Source organism: Ursus maritimus, unplaced genomic scaffold, assembly GCF_017311325.1.
Source record: "Ursus maritimus isolate PB19 unplaced genomic scaffold, ASM1731132v1 scaffold_5, whole genome shotgun sequence".
NCBI lineage: Eukaryota > Metazoa > Chordata > Mammalia > Carnivora > Ursidae > Ursus > Ursus maritimus.
Window position 1 is genome coordinate 47979608 of NW_024426663.1, and position 17272 is coordinate 47996879.

The following is a 17272-nucleotide window of genomic DNA, read 5'->3' on the forward strand; positions in this document are numbered from 1 at the left end:
GTAGACACAGACGCCTACAGTAGGAAGGGGGTGTTGACTCTGTCGGGAATGGAGCAGTCGTAAGTGGTCGCAGAAAAGTTCTGGCCCCTGCTCCGCGTTCTATTCCTAGCACAGGAGGCTTCAATTAAGCTACGGCAACCCTTCTTCCCATTCTCTCCTCTCTGGGGCTTCGAACCCCAGGCCTCGCCATTGGACTTTATCAAGGGACCGCATACGTCAACCCAAGGGTGAGCGAAAGGGACCTGACGGTCGTCTCCCTGCCTACCCCAGGGGATCTACTTCTCTTTGCGGTCCTGAAGCGCAGGTGTCCGGAGCAAGGCAGCGAGTTAAGGACTCTGGGGGCTCGAGTAAACGCCGCCCTTAGCTGCGTGGCACGGTTGGAGGGCGGTTGCCAGAGCGCGTCTCCGGTTTTCCCGTGAACCTGCCAGCTCGCTGCTTGCTGCCCAGGTGCCGGTTCGCGGCTGCGTGCGCCCCACTGCAGCAGAGAGCAGCCGCAGCCTCTGCCTCGGCCACCAGCGCTGCTGGGGAAGAGTCCTGGGGCTGCTGACGCGGTTGGGAGGAGCCTCGCCTTTAATGCACCAGCCGCCTCCAGCCTTCTCCTGCAGCAGCGGCAGCAGCGGCAGCAGCTGCGAGTGCGCGCGTGTGGGTGTGAGGGTGAGTGCGCTGGCGCCGGCCGCAGCGCCCTGCCCAGCTCCCCGCCGCCTTCCTCGCCCCCGCCAGCCGGAGCCGCCCTCCCGTGGGATCAGCACCCTGCTTCCCGCCGGCCCAGCCCGAATCCGGCCCCTGCCATCTCGCCACTGCAACTCGGGTCCAGAAAGGCACCATTTTGTCGCGGCCGCCCGCTCTCCCAGGGGGAGGAGGGACCTTTTTTGCATTTTGGAGCGGCTGCCAACGTGGGGAACCTGTTGGGCATCTCCCCAGCCCCGCTTGTGAGCGCCTCCCGGGCGGCGGGCGGGCCCGGACCCCTTGGGGCACGGCGCATCTTGGCACCCGGCGGCAGCGGAGCCGGGCGCAGCATCCTCGCTGGGAATTGGAGCTGGAGTGAGCGCACCGCGGGAGGAGCCGCCGCAGCCTCGGAGATCCCGAGTGGAGGAGGTGACAGCTCCATTGCCGGGTTTTTATTTTTTTTCTCTCCGCCTCCCCGTCTCCTCCTCAGGCTCGGACCATGGTGCAGTCCCACCGGCTCCCCTGCCCCCCTCTCCTGTGAGACTGGCTGCGGGGAGGGATCATGGATACTTGTCTGCCGGCTTCTGGTTCCCACGCAAGTAAGCCTGCTGTCAATGGAGGAGGACATTGATACCCGCAAAATCAACAACAGTTTCCTGCGCGACCACAGCTATGCGACCGAAGGTAACGCCAGCCCCGCCGCATTCCGCCGCTGGGGCGCAAGTTGCGGATCGCTGGGCTCGGCGGGCAGCTGGGCGCCCGCCGAGTGGCGGAGACTCCTCCGGGCCCGGGGCTGGGGCGGGGGCTCGGCCCGCGGGGGCAGCGGCCAGTGCGCCCCACATCCATCCGGGCTCCGCGAGGCGAGCCCTGCGTTCAGCAGCAGGTGGACCCGGCGCCCACGGGAGTTAAAATGGCCCTCTGGGATCAGGCTTTGCAGGGTGGGGCTCCCGACTAGAAAAATGACCCCGTGAAGGCAGATGACCCCTCCCCCAAGATGTTTGCCCGGCACTTGGTGGGGGGGCATAAGAAAGGGGCCCAGTAGGATCGGAGGTCCTTCCCCCCTGAGCGGAATGATGTTGTGTGTCTCAGTGGCTGCAGGGAGGGCATGGTTTCATTTCCTGCCAGTCTGTCTCTCCGGCCAGGTTACCTGCTCAGACAATCAGAACCCCAAAAGGCTCTTTGCAAAAGGGCGAGCCCCTCTTCCCTTGTAAGTGCATTAGCAAGAAATAAAAATAAAATAAAAAAAGGTAGCTGGGGAGACGGCGTTCCAGCAGCCAGCGAACGAGTCTGACACGTGGGGCGAGCAATGCGATCAGTGGGGCCTTTAAAATCACCATTATGAATTCTGCAGCAGTAGTTTCTGCTGAATCAACAGCCAGCAGAAAGCAAGAGGGTTCAGTAAGCTGAGCTTTGCCAAGAGGTGAAATTGTCGTGGAGCTCTCTCTCTCTCTCTCTCTCTCTCTCAGCTTGTTCTGACGTTAGCAGGCAGGCAGGGAAAGTCAGCAGGTGGAATCTCATTCTGCCTTTTGTGTGTGAATAGAGAGTAGAGGCATTTTTTTTTTCAAATGCCAAAACTTTGGCATTTTTGCTTTCATTTTCTACCTGTAGGGCCTTATACTTAACCGCTCATATAAAGTGTTGCATTATCACGTTGTAATATCCACGTGAGAAAATGTGTGTGTAAGTGCTTTAGGAAAACATAGCAAGGTATGTTAATTTAAGACAATTCTTGTTATTCTTGGATACTGAAATTTCTATAATATTTAATCAAATCAAGAGTCATAGAAAAATGTGATGGGGTTGGGGTACTAAAAGAGTTCAAACTCTGAAAGAAATAAAAAGATAGAATTTGGGGGCAAAGGGGGCATGTTCTATAAACATCCCAGTAAGTTTTAGGTAATAAAGAATGCCCAGTGCTATTGAAAATATATTCTTCATTCATCATCATTATTGGAGAGCATCCAGCCTAATATGTCCATGGTGCTAGACAGATTAAGCAGACTGGCGTTCAGGAGCTTAGAGATGGCTTTTAAGAGATGTTCAGCCTGTCCCTCCCCCATTCAGGCACCATACTTGCCGATTCTTTTCATTTGCAGGAAGACAGGGTGGTTATAAGATATTCTTTCTCAGTCTCAAGCGCTTTGTCACTGACTCAGTTACCAGGTAGATTATGACTAGCTCTGTGTCTGAGCATGTCATCCAAGAGAGAAGTTGGGCTTGGGTCTATTGGTTTTTCCGAGTGATACTTCTTTCTGTTTGTGACAACAAAGAAAGAGGGCTGCCTTCATGTTTTCTTCTAGATTGCATTATGCCTCCAAGCGCATTCACAGGAAACTTACTGAGCTGGGAAAATGGGCAAATTGGGGCCATGTGTATGGGGGTATCATCTCTAGAATGAAGAAATGGGTTAAAAATGGAATTCCTTAGTGCTTTCGGGGGCCCAGGAACTACCCTGATCTTTGGTCCTATTTTATGGCATTTTTGTAAGCTCTGATTCTGGTTAAGATACCTGGGTTCGTGTAGTCAAAAATGAGGCATGAGTTTATAGCAGACCACTCTCTAAAAATCTTTCTAAATCAACCTCTCCGAATGTTCTGTCTCTCATACGCACACACCACACTGAAAACTAAACAAAACTATTATTTCTCAGTATGCCTTCAGGTTTCTTTACTTGATCTTATTGAAAGTCTGGGAAGAAGGGGGGAAAATGCAGCTTGGACAGTGTAAACGGCAGAAGTTGGGTAGAGCAGGAAGTTCTCTATGGTCTTAACCTGTTCATTTTAGGAAACATTCATGCAGTGGTGCCGGCCACAGGGGCAAGGGTCCGTCCTCTCTCTTCTGATGAATGCCTTGGAAGTGCCAAGCACACCTTGGAAGATCACCAGGTCAAAATATTATTTGTTAAAATCCTCTTTGTTGAGGGCTTGCCTCCAAAGTACCCTCCTCCTTTATTAACTTAAATCCACTTTCTCTTAAATTTGACCTTAGTTTCTAGGTCCTTCTACAGACTTTGCTTTGCCTTTTGTCTTCCTTGATATTTTGGTATTTTCCTACCTGGCCAGATATGTCAAGGGTTTTTTGGGTGTTTTTTTTTTTTTCCTCTCCAAAATCTCCTTCACATTTATCTCTGAATTTTTCTTTGCTTTGCTTTGCTCAGATCATTCCACACTGCAGTATTCTATTTAAAGCTGAAAGGTTTTTGCTGTATAGTTAGTGTGAAGGACTCTAAGCTCAATTTGCATTGTAAGTGGTAGCTGCAGGCAAGTTCAGCCAGCTCAGAGCAATGCAAATGCTAAAGGACACTTACCCAAGCTCTCCTCTCTTATTTTCTGTCCCTCTCCCCTCTCCCCCTCCCTCCCACTGTCCCTTCCCACCACCCCCTCCCTCCCTCCCCTCCTTTCCCTACACACCGCCCCCTTCCCACCACGGGGAAGAAAAAGAACGCATGATGTATATTTATTAAAGACATTTCCTATGACTCTTCTTTTATTCTGAGCATCAAAGTTACCACCCTCCTCGATCTTTCTCTATCTTTCCCCCCCTTTTTAAAGTTACCATCTTTGAGCATCTTCTGTTTTCCATGTACTTGCTGAGCTTTTTAAATATAGCACCTCAGTATCTCCAGGTCCTACTAAGTGGATGCTATTAACATTTCAAATAAGGAAACTGGGCATCTGAGGCCCACAGATGTTACTAATTAGTGAGGGTCACACAGATGAGGGAAAAGCTTGCCTTCAGACTCAAGACCGTTTGAAGCGTGCGCTCTTACACTAAGAAATTCTGCACTCCCTCATTTTCTTTCCTTCAACCATCAGCTCCTTTTAGGAGGAAGACCACTATGGTTTTATCCTTGTGTGTAAATTATATTCCTATCTGGGGTCAAATTCTTGGCAGGGATCATTTGAACGTGTGTATATGGGATCACATATGACGAAAAGTGGGGGTGGAATGACTACAGAAATAAAGTCAACATAACGTTTTTACTGGTATTTTCAGATATGGAGCTCTGAGGGCCCTAACCAAGGCTTCCTCTCTCAAATCTCTCTGATCTCTATGTGGATTTCTTTCTTTATTTTCAGACTTGTTAGAACTGACCAAAACCCTCTGGCCACTAGAGCAATTTGAGAGTTTTCTACATTAATCTTCCTACTCTTCCATGGGGCCACAGACAACATGAACGTTTTTCCCTAGCTAAGTTTACAAGAATGGCAATCTGGTTAGAAGAGGAAGTCAGAGAACATGTTGTAAAATAACTACTCTGTCCTCAGTTTCCTTAGCTGTAAAATGGGAATAACAGTAGAACCTGTGCCACAGGGGAAAAAAATTAATACACGAAAAGCACTCAAGACAGTGCCTAACACAAAGCTAGACCTCGGTACATGCCCTTGGTGTATTATAGGTACCTTTGCATAGCAAACACGTGTTTTCCTTGGATCGTGTGTTGACTGGGGATGGTCTTGAGGGCAATGGCTAGAGGAGATGGGAGAGAAGTCACTAAAACCCACCAGTCTCTTCTCGGCTGGAGCACTGGCCGTGGATCTTGCTGTTTAGTTATTAGCTTTCGCGTACTTGCTGGTTATATTCCGGCAGTGAGGAAGTTCCATCTTCTCGCAGAGGCCTCTAAAAACCTATACTGTTTACACATGAAAGGAAGAACAGATTTATTATTCCATGATTTCTGATATTATTATTATGTAATTATTGATTCATTCCACCTTTAATTCCTTCAACAAATATTAGTTGACTTTCTGCAGAGGTGATCCAGCACAGACGTGGTATCCGGCTGGCGCAGGAGGCAGACATGAAATAATTCTGCAAATAAATATATAATTACCAATTGTGATAAGTGACATTCAGAAAAAGCACAAGATGCCTCCAGATCATATATAAGGCAGGGAGGTGGATCTAATTTAGTTTGGGGGACCAGAGGCCGCCTCTCAGAGAAAGTTTGAAGTTGAGAACTAAAGGATTAGTCAGGAATTAACAAGAGGTGAAGACAATTCAGGTAGAAGGGACAATAGGTACAAAGCCCAGAGATATAAAATAGTGTGACTGATTTGAAGAACAGAAAGCTGCCTGTGGCTGGAATACAGGGAACAAGAGGAAGAGTGATGAAAATTAGACCAGAATCTGCAGTTTACTTTGGAATGCACCAAAACCAGGAAAGATCCATGCTAGGATAGACGGATGGATGGATAGATACACGATAAAGCAAGTATGAAATATTCATGGTAAAACTGAGGTGGTCCGTCAATGGATAGTCACTGTAATTTTTTTTTCAATTGCACTGTTGGTTTAAAATTTTTCATAATAAAATGTCACAAAAGAGAAACTGGGGAGGTATTCAGAGACCAGACCATGTTGAGCCTTGACCGTAAAGAGTTTGGACTTTATCCAAAGATGAATCAAAAGCCATTAAAGGATTTTGGTTGTGGGGGGGAGGGACATGATCTGGTTTGTTTTTCCAAAGCTCAGTCTCCTGGCTATGCAGGGTGGGGTAAGAGGGCTGGGGAGGAAATGAATAGAGCAAAAGGGGAATAGTTAGGATGTCTCAGCCTTAGTCTAGGATGGTGGGAGTAGTAGAGATGGAGAGAATTAGGTGACTCTGATACACTGTAGTAGAAGAATGGATAGGACGTACTCGGTGTGATAGATTGGGCAGAGAGAGAGAAGTAGATGGAGATGAGTGTCAAGGACTACTCCCAGGACTTTGCCACGGGACTGGAGGCGTAATGGCACTTCTCACTAACGCTGGAAAAAGACTTTGGAAATTGATTAGTCTGAGGGGTGTGTGAGCCATTTAACCTCACAGCAAGAACCCTCAAGCAGTTAGATATCTGGGTCTGAAGCTCAGAAGCAAGATCGGGACTAGATATATAATTTGGGATGTCAGCAGCATATTAAAAGTATTTAAAACCATGTGAATAGATGAGATGCCTAGGAGAAGAGCACTCCAGGGCAGAATCTGAGCCAACGAGGAAACTAATCTTGGCTTGGTATAAAGAAATTAAAACAAAAAGGGCCTTCCAATGGAATGCCTTGGTATAAACATTACTAACCACACACTGAAATTATTCAAATTACACTATATGGCCATTTCTCAACAATGTGGTAGAATGAGAAGAGTCCAGTCTTGGGTGAGTTGAGCGTAGAGGGTCTCCAAACCTGAATGAGATCTGTGTGATTTCTGAAATGTTATAGCTTCTTAGGGGCAAGGGAATAAAAGTGAAAAAGTGAAAGTCCCTGTTTCCTCTACCCCACCCCCATTTCACACAGGCTCAAGAGGGAAGCTAAGATGAATAAAACTAGGAAGGTACATGAAAATGGCTTTTGATATGAAGGTGCTGGGAAGGTACTAGAAAAATAAAAGGAGGTGGTGTCATATGATGGAGAGCTGCCTTGTAGTTCCTTAAGTTGCTTTGATATTTGTATGCAAATGCAAGATCAGAATAGTACTTCCAATGCATATGGATGAATGTTTCAGTTCTCTGCCGGTCTCGGAAAAATCTGAAATGGGGGTTGGAAAGAAGCTGCCTTATACTATTGTAAATGACCTTTCTGGGGATGGGAAATGTTCTGCTACCAAACATAATAACCGGAGTGCATTGAAAATCACTCGCAAGTATTCATTATTAGCATGCAGGTCCCCAGGGGCAATCTCCAGCCCTTTATGAGGGCTGGTCAGAAACGTGCCAATGAACCTGGGGTGAATAATATTAGGCCAGTCCTGTCAAAATATTGGTAATGCTCCATGAAAAGAGCACAGCTATAGACTGACATTCCTAGACTCTGGCATTTGCATTTATGAAGAAACTAAGGGTCCAATTTCAGTACTTAGCTGAGGGAAGCGAACTGAGGTTTCTCAAGTACTGTCTATTCCAGGCATTTTCCTAGGTGTTGCGCATATGTTTACTCATTTAATCTTTTTCAACAACCGTGAAAGAATGATTGCATTAGTCTCATTTTTCAGACGAAGAAATTTCAAGCTTTGGAAAAGCAAAGAAACTTATGTAAGGTCACATACTTATAAGTGGTAGAACCAGCTTGGAAGCCATGACTGCCTGGACTTGAGGCACGTGCTTTTCGCCCACCCTGCTGCCTCTGGTCAGGATTTTGGCGGGGGAGGGGGATGCAGGTTATATTCTCTCTTTTGCATATATCCCGATGGTGCACATTCAGTGCTGCTGGACTGACTTGTTCCATCTTTCTAGAAGGGCAATGCACGTGTCTGAGCCTCCACCATTGTCCCACAGGAAGAAAGTTGAACTTCTCCACCCAGTGCCAGAGTCTTTAGTTGATCTTCTCCTCTAGATGTATTCTACTCTATAAGGAAAGAAGGAAAATATTTATGGAATTGAGCAAATTGTGAGAATTAGCTGGGTTTTTATACGCTTGTCCATGTCCCTCACCCTTAGCATAGGATGTTAACAGTGCAGTTCCCAGGCTGTGCTGGGATGGCTCCCCTGGACCTTCTGGGCACCCATTCTCCAGAACTGGTAGCAACTCCTATAGTTGGGCTCAGGCAACAAAAGGAATGGAGAGAGGCAGGTGTGTGATGGCAGTTGTCCTTTGCATATAAATGCGGAGCTGTGTGAGGCCTCGTTTTTTTTTGTTTGTTTGTTTGTTTTGTTTTGTTTGTTTTTTTGCCCAGAGAGGCTCGCCCGCCTGGCCCACGCTGTTCACTTCATCCCCCATTAAGGAGATTGCTTTCACCAAACTTGTCATCTTTACCAACAATTTGCCTTCTTTTGCCTCTCCAATAGAAGTCTAGAATCAGGCTGCAAATCAGAACAGACCAGATCTGACATAACCATCTCACTGGAAGCATATTGTTTTTACAAGACCACTAGGAGCTTTGTTTTAAATAACCCAGGAACCCTTGAATTCTTATGCTCCAAGTTTAATGTGGAAAGAGTGGGAAGTGATGATGGTAGGATCTGCATGTGTGAAATCCACAGAAAACTAATTAGTATTAATTTTGGAGAAAGGGTCATGGTAACGGAAAGTGACAGGTGTATAGAGGGGGTTTGTCAGACTCTCTCACTTCTTTCCTCTAGAAGAAAGAGACCTGATTGTTTCCAAGAAATGTAGAGAAATGAAGGGGACTCTGTGGGTAAGGAGCAAAAAAAAAAAAAAACAAAAAAAAATGCGTGGGATCTCAGGGTCTGGAGGGAGCCTGAAGGGCAGGATTTTAACCCCAAGAATGTGAGGTCTGCTAGGAGTGTGCCAGAGAGGGCCTTACCTGTGCTGAGCTTGATACTGGAGGACTGCGAGCCTCCTCCTCCATGTGCATTGTCAACCCCACTGCCGTGAACCCACTGGGAAATGAACCTGACGTAGTCACAGGATGGCAGACAACCTGCCCCACTTAATGTAGGGGCTCATCTCTCTGAGGCTCAGCAGATACTCAAGGGTGCAGAGGGGAGACAAGCTGCAAACGGCTCTCGTGGAAAATCCTGCAGCAAGGTGCTGAGCCCTCCCAGGTGGTCTGGAAGACAAAACTCAGATCCTTAGGTACAAAATATCACCAGAAGCTATCGTACCAAAGAGGAGAGCTATCTAAGAAACTTGAGGGGAGTAAGATTGCTCATGTAACTTCGCAGAAGTCAGGTTGGGGCCGGGCACACCCAAGTTAGGTCGATTGGTTCACAATAGTTGTATTCCTGTCATTGACATTCTCCTCTGTCTATGTCTTTATATTGATCAGGCAAATAATACGTAAGTGCCTTCTTACTTGAAAGGATTCAAGCATTACGGAAGTCAACAAAGCAGGCGCACCTGGCTGGCTCAGTCAGTACAGCATGCTACTCTTAATCTCAGGGTTGTAAGCTTGAGCCCCATGTTGGGTGTAGAGATTATTAAAAGAAAAAAAAAACTTAAAAAAAAAAAGAAGTAGACAAAGCAAAGCATGAATCACCCCCTCTATCCCCACACCCATCCCACTTGCACCATCATTAGTTGACTCTGCTTCCTCATGGGCACCTTTAGATGTATTTTTGTACATTTAAATGTACACATACACCTATATATTGTGGGAGGGATTGTTTGCATAAGTGAATGCATACTGCTTGTTCTGTTCGCACTTTGTTTTTTTTCTCCCACTCAGTGATCTCGAAAGATCTTTCCATGTCAGGACACCTACAGCTTCCTTGTTCTTTGTAAGGGTTGTATAGTGCCCTGTGGTATGACTGAATCACAGTTTATTCAATAGTTCCCTTGTGGATGGATGGAAAGTTATTTTTGGATTTTTATATTACGTACAATGATGTGGTGACTATCTATCCATCTATCGTTTGTGTTCAGAGGTTCTCCTTCCTGATTTTACCATCTTTAAGGCCAAGATACTGATTCCTATTTCTCTGCGAAGAGGCAAGAAGGACTTTTTGGTCCTTCATTTATTCTCTAATAAGCCTTGGTTAAGTCATGTAACTGCATGAGCTTGCGTTTCCTAATGTAGAATATGGGAACACCTGGCATATCTACTTCTGTGTGCATAGCACTGAATATTCTAGAACCTTTTTGGATTTGAGTGTTAATAAAGGATAAGGTTGATTGGTAGCAGTTGTGGAGGGCTTGCTATGTGCCAGGAACAAACTTGGAGTTTTAAAGTATTTTTCTTATTTAGTCCTTGGAACTTGAGAGGTTGATACTTGAAGTGAAAAGCTGAAGCAGAATGAGGTGATTACTTGTCCAAGGTTACCCACTAGTAAGTGGCAGAACGGAAGTCCCTTCCAGGTCTGCTGGTGTAGTATATGGACACACCTGTTTAAAACAGAAGTCACGATGTTGACATAGGGAAAAGATGATTCATTTTTAAAAGAAACACGATTTTGAATCAATACCAATACAAAAGGTCCGATTCTTATCAAGATTTTTTTGGAAATGAGCAGAGGGGAACATTAGAAGGGGATGGAGCATTGTATGCAGTGATGTCGAACGCACATCAGAAGACCTGGCTGTTATTCCCAGTCCCACCATCCTAATTAGTGACTTTGACTCTGTGGACTTCAGTTTCCTAATCTCCTAAAACGAGGCTGGAGATGGGAGAGGGGTGGCATGCTCTCTCTAGATTTTTCTGGCGCTGGGTTTCTGTGATGCACTGTGTCTGTATTTGATGCTCGGCATCATTTAGACCTCTTCAGTCTGTTGTGACGCTGTGCTCATAGGTGAGCGCGGGGGACCCAGGCGTTGGCTTCGAATGGCCCCACAACTCCAGGCTTGGCTGTAAGAATGGATGGGTCAGATCATCCTTCTGGCAGGAAGTCTCTGGTGCAGACGAGAGGTGGAGCCAGAAAGGGAAGCCTCTCTTTGCCAAAAGCTGCTGCAGATGGAGGAGCCAGTCTGTCTGGGCGGCCCATGACTTTGAGAGGAGCCATTTGGCAAAGTTGTTGGCAGGAGCTGCCTTGCGGCGTGAATGCTGGAGACTGTCCTGGGCTGGAGGGAATCAGGGCTGCAGCAAAGGTGGCTGGTGGAACAAATAACCATCTGGTGAGCACGGTGCTGCTCATCTCGCCGCGCTGACAGCAAAGAGCAAGTGCCAATCGGCGAGGCTGGGCTCTCGGTGACACGATCTGACAGGCACAATAAAATGGCTCCCCTGCTGTTGCAAGCTCCTTGGAGGGGCTTGTAAATCCCAGGCGAACCTGTGCTTTCAGAAATCAGGACGGCTCCAGTTTCTTCCACTGTTCTAGGAGAAAATTCATCACGTCGGACATTTACTTACTGGGTTTGGGGCCGGCTGCTGTGCTGGCTGTACTGGTGAGGGAGGTGAACGTAGTAAACGTTCCTGTTGGATTTGAGCAGATGAGCCTCTGTCTTGCTCAAAATACGTTCACCCCTCCCGGCCAGCCTTTGTGAGTCTGTGCTGCGTTGGCCTCTCTGTTATGTCAGGGGGCGGAGGCGGTGGAATCCGACCCCATGGGGCTCTGGAATCACCTCCGGCAGGGCTAGCTCTGCAGCCCTGGGCAGGTCACTCTGTCTCTGATGATTTCTTCTATTTAGAAAATATGGCAGGGGTTGAAGCAACATGCTAGCATGGTATTATTCATGTGTGAGAAATGCGTTCAAAAGAATGCCTCTCTTACTCCATGCTTTTGGGACCAATGGTTGAGGGTCAACTGGAAAATTTAAGGCAGAAAAAAAAAAAAGCTTAAACACTATTTTAAGTCACATTGCCCAATTTTGATGAAGGGCCTCTTGAAGAATCAAGGCTTCGTCTTTGAATATGAGTCTGCTGACGGGGGCTTATATTTTTCTTGTATAAACCATGCCCAAAGTGACAAAAACCATGTCTGAGTTTGGTTTCCTGAAGGTTGAATGACAGTATAGACACCTGAGAAGCAAACTTACCACCGATCCTTCTAGATTTTTTACCACTGTCCCCGATCTTTTATCTCTCTCACATTTACTCTGGCAACTCTTTGTCATATTTTGAAAGACTTAGTTTTCACATAAAATAATCCTTTTCTAACTTTCCACACCCTTCTTTTCATCACCTTCTGAGATAATTGATTAACTAACAAGTATAACTGGCATCAAGAGATAAAGGACAGAAGTGCCTTGTAGTAAACCTGTGTCTTGGCCAGAAGCAGCAGGAGTGTACCTGGGGGCCAGAGGTGAGCCTGTTAAGTCAGCTAAGAGTAGAGAGCATGCTGTAGGCCCGTTTTACAGAGGCAGTGGAAGGCGTCGTTTCATCCAATGAGTCTGCTCCTTAGAAGTCTGTTAAGAGCTTCTCCGGGGCCCCTGGGTGGCTCAGTCCGTTGGGCGTCGCACTCTTGGTTTTGGCTCAGGTCATGATCTCAGGGTCATGAGATTGAGCCCCCACGTCGGGCTCTACACTCAGTGCGGAGTCTACTTGAGATTCTCTTGCTCTACCCCTGCCCACCCCCCCCTTAAATAAAGAGCCACCATGTGCTAAGTACTTGCAGTGTACCAGGCATTGAGTACTATTCTCCGTACTCTGTATATTCTATATGATATACTACATATTATGCATGTATGTCTATATTGTGCACTATATTGACGTGTATATGATACAGATATGTGCACATGTGTGTGTCTATGTCATTTAATCCTCAGAGCAAACCTCTGAAGTATGTACAGTTAAAGCTTAATTAGGTGAGACTTTGAGGTCTTACCATTGTTCAGTAGCCATCTCTTAGCACAGTGGCTGGCAAATAGCACCCATTACATGTCTATTAAGGAAATGAAGGGATAGGTTCCTATTTCGCTGATTATGAAACTGAGGTTGAGAATTTGTAGGATCTGCCCAGTGTCAATCAGCAAACTCAGGACTTAAAATGCAGGTGCGTCTGACATAAAAAATGTATGTTCTTAAGAACAAGTTTAGGTATATTAAAATCATGTGCTTTTGTTTGTTTTGGTTTGGGGCTTGTTGTTTTTGTTTTACAAAACTCTCAGACATAAGATTTAGGTTAGAATAACTATCTAATACGATAATAATTTCCTATCTCCACTTTGCACAAGTATAGATATTCTAGACAGGCGGTCTACATCCCAGCTACCGAACTCTGCCATTGCTGTATGTGGACATGGCTGTATTCTAGCAAAACTCTATTTACAAATTCAAGTGCTGGCCCTTGGATGGTAGTTTGCTGACTCTCCCATTCTAAAAAAATGTTTGGAACCCAATAGAAGTTCAAAAAATGTTGACCTTCCAAGTGAGTAGTTGCAGTTAAGTGCTTGAGAGAAGCTTTCCCGAAGAGGAATGGCTTATGGTCAAAGTTGGATCTTAGTGGGATTCTGATAGGTGACGAGGAGTGGCAAAGGCTGTCTTCATGGAGAGGGGGGTCTTTTGTGACATTTGGGGGCAAAAGTGTGCAAGGAGAATGGCATGCTGTTTAAGCAAATGAGCTAAAGGCTAGACACATCACAGGCCATTAGAATCCCCACACATAAGCACACCTCCCTTAGTGTGTCTCCCAAATGTTCACTCCGTAGTCATTTTAAAGTATTTATTATATACTAACACCATGCTTAAAAAAAAAACAGGCAAACAATAAAAAACAAAGACTCAGGCCTCATAGAGCTTGCATTCTATTGGGAAGACACACATGAAGTAAACATAAACATAAGAATATGAATATAAATCTTATTAAATACTATGTAGAAAAAGAAAAGAGCCTATGAGAACAGAATATGTGTTCACTGATGAAAACTTGGACTATAAAGAAAAGTGTAAAAAAGAAAATGGAATTTACCTCCAGTGCCAGACATAATCATTACAAATATTTTCAATGTATTTTCTTCCAGGCTGTGTGTGTGTGTGTGTGTGTGTGTGTGTGTGTGTGTGTGTGTAAGAGAAAAGAGAATGGAGTGGATAATACTGGAATTATATGTCAAATGGTATCATATCTATTGTTGTTTTGCTATTGTTGTTTTGTTTGTTTAGGTTCTAAATAAAATTGTGAGCATTCTTCTGTGACGTGGTACGGTTCAACCACAATTTTGTCATTCATCTAGTGCTGGAAGTTAGACTATTTCCAATATTTTGCTATAATAATTGTGTGATAAATAATTGTATGAATCTAAATCCTCTCTAGTTATTTTTTTTTAGAACGGGTTTCTAAAATCAAGATTCCTGGGTTAAATGGTATAAATAATTAAGTTTCTAGATACAAACAATTAAGTTTCTAGATAATACTATGTTTTCTAGAAAAAGCTGCACCAAGGAAGACCTTTGCAGTTGCTGTGGCCCTTTCCCACCATTGCCGGGTCTATATTTTTCCTCTACCTCACATTGTCACAGATTTTTGGAGGGAATTTATGCGGGTGAAGATTAGAAATTAATTCATCAAGATATAACCACTGAACCTTAATATGCTCCTTTGCCCTTGTCCTTCCCCAAAGCCCGCATGCTTCTACCCAATCTGAGAGGGGAGGCAAGCTCAATCCTCAGCCTCTGCCATTAAATACATGGGTGAGTCGTTCGTTCTCTGGGATTTAGTTGCCCACCTATATTAAATAAAATGACTTTCATGGTTCCAGGGCATCAGTTGTAGATAAGTATATGGAACCTGGTGACCCAGAAATGTTAATTTTCCTCAAACTGATAAGTAGGTGACTTCAAAGAATGATTGACCCACGATGACAACCAGTATGGTTGTTTAATGAGCTGGCCCTCTCCTGGGGTTCATATTTGACATTTCTGAAAGCTGTGTTCCTCTTTTTTTTTTTTCTATTAATACTATGTGTGGTTGAATGCAATTTGAACCCAGGTAAATCTGAGGAAACTAAACTTTACCTATCATTGACTTAAGACTTGTAGACATCTCTAGCTCTCCTTCAAAAATGGGGTGCCTGATTTGATGGAATTGAAAAGTATAAATCTTATAAACATCCACTGGGATTGTATTTTTAGTGAGTGATTTTAGTCCCTTTTCAAAATGTATGGGCTGTCTGCATTTCAGCAGTCACTGGGGATTATAGGTGGGCGTTGATTTGAAGTCTCAATCCATTTTGCTTGACTATTTGGGGCATTTTTCTCCCTGTGAAGTGAGAATACAGAATACCTTGAGACATTTTCTTAACTTAAAATTTTTATGAAGTTTAAAAAAATTGATACGTAAGTTGTGACCTAAGAGTTAGGCAGATAAAATGTAAAGGATACCTGGCTGGTTGATGGGCTGGGTGGATGGATGGTCATTTGAATGGATAAAGATTTGTGGTGGTCAGTAGGAGACACAGTTGTTTCCTCAGAGGATTGAAAGTAGGAAAACATCTTCTAGAAACATCAAGTTTCAATAATAATTTGGGATTGTCATATTAAAATCGACTTCTCATCTCCTTTCTCTTCTGTCTGGGAAGCCAGGGCAGGTGGGACGGGGTGATAAAGTGAATATTGATTAGGGCGGCACAGATCCATGGGAACATGCTTCCAGGAGGCCATCACTGGTACCAGTTTTAATAAAGAAATACGACAGAGGGGAGAAGAGCTGCTGTGGAACCCTGAGCTAACAGAAAAGACTGGGACAGTTCATTGCTTCCAACTGACATCTCTTGCCATGACCAACACCTAATCCCATCCCAGTTCTGTAGGATTAGCCTGGTTGAAGCTAACCTTCTATGCTTTGAAAGCCAGAGCCCTCTGGTCACTTGACAGGATGTAGGGAGAATGTTTTTCGTGCAGTTCCATTTGTGAGTGAGGTGTATTTCCCTGTAGGTTCTCTGACCCGTTATAGGTCAGAGATCAGAGACTTGCTAAGTTCTCCCCAGGATCTGAAGAACTCTGTGCATAGGGGTGGAAAAAAAAAAAAAAAAAGCAAAAGCAGTCTGATTATCATATTGTGCTCCTGTTGCCAACATGCTTACTCAGTCCCCGAGCTTCCTCAGCACAATTTGAGATGGAAATTTTCCGATCAGAATTTTTCCTATAAGTCTCAGAAACTTGGATTTAAGCCTGTTATGTGGGCCAGGTTTTCTCTTTCTCCAGTTACTTGACAAGTAGGTTGCCTTTGAGTCACTGATTTGGATGGCCTTGATCTAGACATTGGCACGTGCTGAAAAGACAGAAAGTATTTTCCTACGTGTATTTAGCCCTTTAAGAAGATTGGGCTGTTGACCATTTTGTCCTGTGCTTGTAAACCTTATTGTTTCTTGCCTGTCCTCTCATCTCTCCGAGCCTCTCCTAACTGACGTCCAGGTCAACCATGCAGGCTTGTGCTGGGTCCTCAGTACCCCAGGCCATCCCTGCCCCCTGCTTCTGTACGTACCGTTTCCCCTTTCCTGGTACCTACATGTCCTGCCTTGAATCTGCATATTCCCCATGAAATTTTTTCTCAGTTTCTCAAGTTTTTTAATCATAACAACAGTACTATGATATATAGGTATTATCCCCATTTTATGAATGTGGACACCAAAGTCCAAGTTCAGATAGCCTGCTAGAAAGAGGGGCTCCTGAGCATTGTCTCTCCAGCTAGAAAGAAACTCCTGGAAGACAATCATCTCACCTTTACCTTCTTGGTTTATCCTACAGAGGACAGTGCGGTGCTTAGCACAGGGGCACTTTGTAAGTGGTTTTGAACTTGATTTGAGTTGGAGAGTAGATTGGTAATGTCTCCATAGTAGGACAGCAGCCAAGTGCATATTGTTTGCTCGGGAATTTAAACTTACAACTCCATCCAGACATGTTCAAGCTAGGATCTCCTACCCCCACTGGAGTTTAAAGATGTGCTATATGATTTTTGCAATCACTTGGAAATTGTACCAGCTAATTAAGAGCATAGCCTATTATTCTGTCACTCATTTGTTTTTTTCTGTGTCTGTTTTTTTTATTTTACTCTTTAACCCTTCAGCGAGAATCAGTGGAGCAACTGAAACCTCACTTATGCTATATGATAATACAAGTATGATGTATATGATGATACAAGTATGAAAAAGTATATGAAAGACTTTTAACATTGGGTATGTGGGGAGGAGAGAAATAAGTATAAAAAAGACTATTAAAAAATTAAAGGTAGCCACATCCATGATAGAAGGAGTGTATATATGATTCCTTTCCTATAAACTTCTGGGTGTGTCCATAAAGAATTCCAAGGAAAGAACGGCTAGTAGAATATTAATGATGCCTATGTCAGGCTGATGAAAT

The 17272-nt window shown here is 44.7% G+C and overlaps 1 protein-coding gene across 3 annotated transcripts in view; it reads left to right on the forward strand.

The window, feature by feature from the left end:
* The window catches only part of PPP2R2B (protein phosphatase 2 regulatory subunit Bbeta), a 445381-nt gene that overhangs the window by 182253 nt on the left and 245856 nt on the right, over positions 1-17272 (forward strand). Inside the window, exon 1 of one of the 3 annotated variants that reach the window (XM_040622265.1) lies at positions 1028-1350. The exons of the other annotated variants lie outside the window; for them this stretch is intronic. Within the exon in view, the coding sequence (XP_040478199.1) occupies positions 1281-1350 (70 nt within the window). The 5' untranslated portion in view covers positions 1028-1280. Of the gene's footprint in view, positions 1-1027; positions 1351-17272 lie in introns of those variants that run through there. 3 annotated transcript variants of the gene reach the window in all.